The sequence below is a fragment of the Adiantum capillus-veneris genome, chromosome 17 (assembly GCF_014529385.1).
Source record: "Adiantum capillus-veneris isolate H3 chromosome 17, ASM1452938v2, whole genome shotgun sequence".
NCBI lineage: Eukaryota > Viridiplantae > Streptophyta > Polypodiopsida > Polypodiales > Pteridaceae > Adiantum > Adiantum capillus-veneris.
In genome coordinates this window covers 43,612,019-43,618,151 of record NC_140947.1, presented here as the reverse complement: position 1 = coordinate 43,618,151, position 6,133 = coordinate 43,612,019, and the positions used below count along the sequence as shown (strand labels likewise).

Here is a 6,133-nt window from a genome sequence, read left to right as displayed (position 1 = left end):
AAGTTTTGGGATTTACATCTCAAGGCTATTGTCTTTCAAAAGGTAGACTTTGTCGAGCAAAGGCAACAATTTTGTGTCGGATTAACTGAAAAGATGGTCGAATACATCAACTCTCAACGGCCTGGTACTATTAGCGAAGTAATCCATCACACCATGGTTGCTTTACGTATCAATTTCCATCAAGGGGCTAGACGTAATGTCAAACCCATGGACAACAAAGGCAAAAATGATGCAAAGGGGAAGACCTATGCTCAAAATTCTTCCCAAGGCACTTCCAACAACAACAACAACAACAATCGGTCCAAGGAGAAGGGGGTTTACAAAGGTAAAAACAAACTCTCCCCTGAAGAGCTTGAAGCTTTTCGCAAGGACCATAAGTGTTTCAAGTGTGGGGAGCAAGGACACGACTATCGTTCTTGCCCCAAGAAGAATACTCGCAATGAGACTCTTAGGGCTTCCATCATCAAAGCTCCAAAAGAGGATGCTCATTGCAAAGGCTCATCACTCTCCTATGCTTGGGGAAAGGTAAGAAAGCATGATGCATTCATCTTGTTTGACCCTGGCTCTACTCACAACATCATATCAACGGAGTTCGCCACCAAGCTGGGCATTCAAGCTTTCGAGATGGGAGATATGGTAACCATTGACGCAGCTTTCAAGGGACAACAAGCCTCTGTTACTCTCTTGATTGGGAAGTTGAGGCTTCATGTCCAAAGCTATGTCGACAAAGAAGACTTTTTCATCTCTTCTCTCCAACATGAGGATGTTATCTTAGGGGCACCATGGTTTGATCGCATGGCTGCCAATATGAAGTTCCCTGAAAGGAGAATTTACTTCACTTACAGGGGAAAGAATATGTATATAAATGCTAGTGAGAGTGGTCGCACTATTCCACTTGTAAATTCTCCTACTTTTGATAAATCAATGAAGAGCTCAGTTTCTGCGTATATGATTTTTGTCAAAGAGTCTCCTTAGCACGCTTCATGGACTTATTAAGACATCTTTGAAAATCATCCAAACTTTTTATTTCTTATATTAATCTCATACATATTTGTGAGTCAAGTCTAGATGGAGACGCCTAGAAGCAAAGCTTGAGCTTGTAGATGGTTAATGATCCACATGATGTTTTTGTGTTTTTGTGTGTGGTGGTTTTTTTTTTTTTTTTTGGTGGGGTGGGGGGGGGGGGGGGGGGAGAGATATTAGTATTACACAAACCCTACCCCCTAAACTTTGCAAAATAGGAACCTAAACAAAGTGTACTGATGACTTTTGATTGTTAAGGGTCTCCTATTTTGGTGGAGTGTACACCTTCTAGTGAATGTTTAGGGTCTCCTAATTTGGTTGAATGTTTATCTTCTAGTTTCACGAGATTCAGTCTCCTATTTTGGTTGAATGTTTACCTTCTATCAAATCAATGCAATGAAACAATAGCCAGTAGAGTGGAACTGGAATGGGCACAATCTACAAAATTGGAGGCTTTTGCACAATTAGCTTAGCATATGGACAATGCATCCAGTGCAAACAAACATTCCTTTTAAAAAGTAATCACATATAGATATATATAGAAAATGAAATTAATCACATATAGAAAAACAGAAGACTCAAATAATGATATTTAAAAATGACCGACCAACATTAACTTATTCCTAACCAGTGAGATTAGAGACATAAAAAGACTTATGGTTTAAGTCTTCACAACACCTCAAACAATGGCACCCTGGATACCATTTGATTGATGTTAGAAAAGGGAACAAGTTTTTGCCTTCCTGTTTTTTATCTTGTAGAGAGAGAACCAATAGAATGAATGAAGCTACTAGTATGGCAGGCTATGGCGGTCTGCAGCTTGGAGAACTTGCAGGGCTTCTCATCAGGGAATCAATTAGAAGCTAAAGCAGAGATGCCCAAAAATGATTAGCTGGGCGCCTAGTAACCAGAGGGGGGTTTGTAGGGAGAATCATATGAGGGTGGTTCATAGGTTACAGGTGGGGTATAATAGGTTGGTGTAGGTTCACCTGTGTATGGAGGTGGTGGAGGGGGAGATGCATAGCTCTCCTCATATGGTGGCTCATATGACCCCTCAAAGGGAAGGCTAGGAGATGCCTGGGGAGGCTCACAAGGTGCCTCTGCCGGAGGAGCATACTCATGATGGGGCGCCTCATATGGTGGTGGCGCGTAGTCTGCTGGCGGTGATGGAGGTGATTCGTATTCAACTGGTGGTGATGCAGGGGATTCAACTGGGTCGTCTGGAGGAGCAACTGGCTCATATGACTCCGGGGGGTATGCTGGTGTTGGTACCTCGACATATGGCGGTGGAGATGGAGGCTCGTCTATGTAGGGTGGAGGTGTTGAGGGCTCTTTGAGAGGAGGTGCAGGTGGTGGATTGTAGGAATAAGAAGGCGGCTCATACTCATATGGTGGGTACGCAAGGGGTGAGGGCGGCGAGGATGGGACCGGAGTTTCGTTAGCATATGGTGGGGGTGCAGGGGGGGATTCATGAGAATATGGTGGGGGTGAAGAGATGTAAGGTGGTGGAGGTGGTGGTGACATTGGAGGAGGTGTTTGAACATAGGTAGGTGGGGGTGGTGGTGACGGGTAGGAGGGTGGGGGTGGGTTTGGAGATGGAGGCGGAGGCGGTGGGGATGACCGGTGAACAGAGGAACCATTAGAGGATGGCAAAGGGGGAGGGGATTCAATAGGAGGAGGGCTTGTGATGACAGGTGGAGGGGATGACCGGTGAACGGAGGACCCATTAGAGGATGGCGAAGGGGGAGGGGTTTCAATAGGAGGAGGGCTTGTGATGACAGGTGGAGGGGGTGGAGGTTTCACTACTATTGGGGGAGGAGGCACATGCTTCTTGGGGCATGATTTGGGAGGCGATGGCAATGTCTTCAGAGGCGGTGGGGTAGTCGACAGGGGAGGGCTTCCGCCAGTTGTCTTTGGAGGGGAAGGAGGGCCAGGAGGAGGCCCACACACAAATTCATCACAGCTCTTGCCATGAGTTAAAGCCAAAGCACATGCTTTGAAAGTTTTCTGGCCCGGACGCCCAGGAATGCAGTTCAATCTGTCATTAAATTCTACCCCCACTGATGGAAGAGCCAGGCAATTGAGGGCCTCCCCAGTGAACAAGTTATTGAAATAAGTGAAGTTTTCCAAGTTAGGCAGAGCGCATATCGCCGCCGGGATTTCACCTGTAAATTTGTTGTTAGCCACATTCAGCTGCTCTAGAGTAGTTATTTGGGCAATGGTAACTGGGAGAGTCCCGCTGAGTTGATTGGAGCTTACATCCAAAACTGTCAAATTATGCAGCGTTCCGATGTTCGGATTGATGCATCCGGTGAGCTGATTGTTTGCGAAGATTATCTCATTAAGAGTAGGACCCATGTTGCCTATGCTGGGGGGAATGCATCCAGAAAACTTGTTGTTTGCAAACACCACCACAGAGGCTGGTGAGCTTCCAAGATTGAGGGGAATGCCGTCTGCAAAACGGTTGTTGTTCACAAAGATGGCGTCCACATCTTTCTCGAAGAGACTGCTCGGAAGCTCGCCCTCAAACTCATTGTAGCGAATGTCAAGGTAATGGAGGCTCGGCAAGGAAAGGACCACAAAGGGGAAACCACCCACAAATCTGTTGTTGCTCAGATCAAGCTCGAATAGAAGCTTGAGCTTTTCAAAGCTACTTGGTACCCGGCCACAAAACCTGTTCAGCATTTGATTATTTGCCCAAAGCTCAAATAGAGATTTAACAATAGTGCAAAAACAAAAGAAAAAAATGTTTCTTTCCTGAGTCAGCATACATGCCTTAGCCATTGAGGTGATGATGGTATGTGTGCATAAAGACCGAGTTCAATTGCCATGACAACATTACAAAAAAGAACACATTATTGTCATGTTGATGCAGATGAAGTGCAATGAGATAAGGTCGGTCCCGGGGGTGCACTTATAAAAAACCATCTATATCACATCCCTTCAATCTTTTTTCATAAAAATAACCAGCATTTGCATATCGTGAGGCAATAAAATGACCCCTTTTTCCTGCTTAACTTATGGGTCTTTTCTCATTTTCAATTAAAAAACCTAAAATAAAATACATTGTATGAATTAAAATACCCCTCCTTTTGAACACTCATTACACACACCAAGCTTAAGGTCTAAATAGAGAACAAAATCAATCAATCAATCCACAAAAGAATGCCATTGGCCCTAAATTTAATACCCAAATCCCAAATGCTCGTATGACATAGAAAACCCATCTTAGACCTGACCTGTTAGAGTTGATATGGAAAAGGGCGAGATCTGTAAGCAGGCCAAGCTCCTCTGGTAGATACCCAGCCATGTCAGCATGGTTGAAATCAATCCCACCGACGGTAGTTTCACACGGATCATCAGGGGCATCGGCACAAAACACTCCTTTATAGCTACAGACATCCGAACCGACCCAAGAGGCGGTGTAGTTGAAAGGATCAGAGAAAATGGTTTTTTTCCATGCTTGCAAGGCAATGTAGGCGTTCTTGAGCCTGTCATTCTCAAACTCCAGATCCTCAAGGGATGGGGCCATTTCGAACACGCTTCGTCGGCTTCCATGTGCCCCGCCGTAGAATCCGTCGACATGGACTTTTTGCTCCTCCTCAAGATGCCGCTGTTGGAGCTCCGTGAGATGACGGCCTATGTAGAGTGCCTGCGAAGGGGACGGTACTCTTGACATAGCCATGAGAAGGCAGAGGGCCATGGCTATCATGGCCCTTTCTTTGAAGGGTATGTGTAGAGACCTGCTGGCTATCATGATGCGATTGAAGGGGGGGAGGCCACAAAGGTGGGGGCTGGCATGTACCAAGCTCTACAATATATGTGTGTAACCCCTTCCCTAGATCCCTGTAGTGTATATGTATGTATATATATACACACACTGCCCAAGAGAAGGTCTTTTAAGGCGCACACCTTCAAGCCCTATCTATCTTCTTGCAGACTTTTGCAATGTGAAGGCTCTAGCAAATGATCAATCTGAGACTCTCTTCTCTTGTTTGCTCCAATTGTAACTGCAACGACGATCCCATCCCCGAGTGGCGATGATGACTTCTCAACACAAAGCTCTGGCGTATAACCAGATCCTGCACATAGAAACCATGTGTCCCACTACATTGGATATATCATCTCTTTGGATTGAAAGGAATGAAGACGCTCACAGGCAGGATGCTAGCTTGAAAGAGGAGGTGAGTACAGGTGTCTGGAGGTCCCAGGTGACGCAGCAGCAGCTCACCACAGGCTTGCCCTAGATGCCAAAATGGATCATCATGTGCATGTGGGCAAGCAAGTGGAGCTGCTTTGTGTACAGGGCAAGCAAGCTGGAGAGCTGGAGGAAGCCAGTGAGAATGAGGGGCAAAGGTGGGATTTCAGGGATAATGAGGGCGATTAGTTTTTTTGTGCATATGGTTGCTTGTGTGCGTGTGTGTGTGTGTGTGTGTAGACGTGCGTGGATGTGCGGAAGCAAAGATCAGAGAGAGAGAGAGAGAGAGAGAGAGAGCGCAGTACTAGAGCTCGCCTTACGTTTTTACTGCATTGTTTAGTACGTTTCTCGATTCTCGACGGGCATGCAGGCAGGCATATCCAACAGCACATCTGCGCACTCCTCCAGGCTGCCCGTTGCCGCGTTAACTCGCCAACCCGAGTTGGCGCGCCTCCCTTCTTTCACTCTGTTGTTTGAGGAGGGTGCCCCACTCCCACTCCTCTAGCACTACCCACCTGTAACGTTGACTTTACAACATGCAGGGATCCTTCCCTCGCCGCTGCCCCTATTCATGGCACCGCCTCCAACCCCCATGTGAAACACCCCCAAGGGCCAAGAGCGTTCTCTCTCTTGTGCTGCGCACATGGAGACGTTCCGTTGGACGTTCAGTCAAAAAGGGACTTCCACATCAGCTAGGCCCGCCACGCCCATATAGAAAACAAACGGTCCCTTCACCGGCGTCACCGCAATGAACCCCCCCCCCCCCCCCCCCCCCCCCCCTTCACCACGTGCACGTGAACGTGAACATTGAGACGTTCGAGTGGCGGAACGAGCACTGCACTGCGCACAGAACTTGCAAAAGCTACAACTGCTGATGTGGAGCTCACTGCATAACCTGAAGGCCTGCACACA

The 6,133-nt window shown here is 47.0% G+C and overlaps 1 protein-coding gene across 2 annotated transcripts; it reads right to left on the bottom strand.

Annotated features, from left to right (window-relative positions):
• Positions 1-1,587: 1,587 nt before the first annotated feature.
• LOC147437124 (uncharacterized) lies at positions 1,588-5,711 on the bottom strand. Of its 2 annotated transcripts, XM_086486747.1 has the most exons (3): positions 5,542-5,711; positions 4,263-5,105; positions 1,588-3,697 (listed from the first exon to the last, which is right to left on the bottom strand). In XM_086486747.1, exons 2-3 carry the CDS (start codon positions 4,778-4,780, stop codon positions 1,924-1,926), a joined length of 2,292 nt encoding a protein of 763 aa, XP_086342873.1. In that variant the 5' UTR covers positions 4,781-5,105; positions 5,542-5,711; the 3' UTR covers positions 1,588-1,923. The 2 variants fall into 2 exon arrangements, with proteins under 2 accessions (XP_086342873.1, XP_086342872.1); XM_086486746.1 differs by lacking the exon at positions 5,542-5,711 and having other exon boundaries at positions 4,263-5,532.
• Between the last annotated feature and the right edge of the window lie 422 nt (positions 5,712-6,133).

Bases quoted from the DNA above. Each gene is read 5' to 3' on its own strand.
- LOC147437124 (XM_086486747.1), bottom strand. From the start codon at position 4,780: ATGATAGCCAGCAGGTCTCTACACATACCCTTCAAAGAAAGGGCCATG. The intron at 3,698-4,262 runs GTCAGGTCTAAG...AATGCTGAACAG, and splicing joins TTCCATATCAACTCTAACAG to GTTTTGTGGCCGGGTACCAA.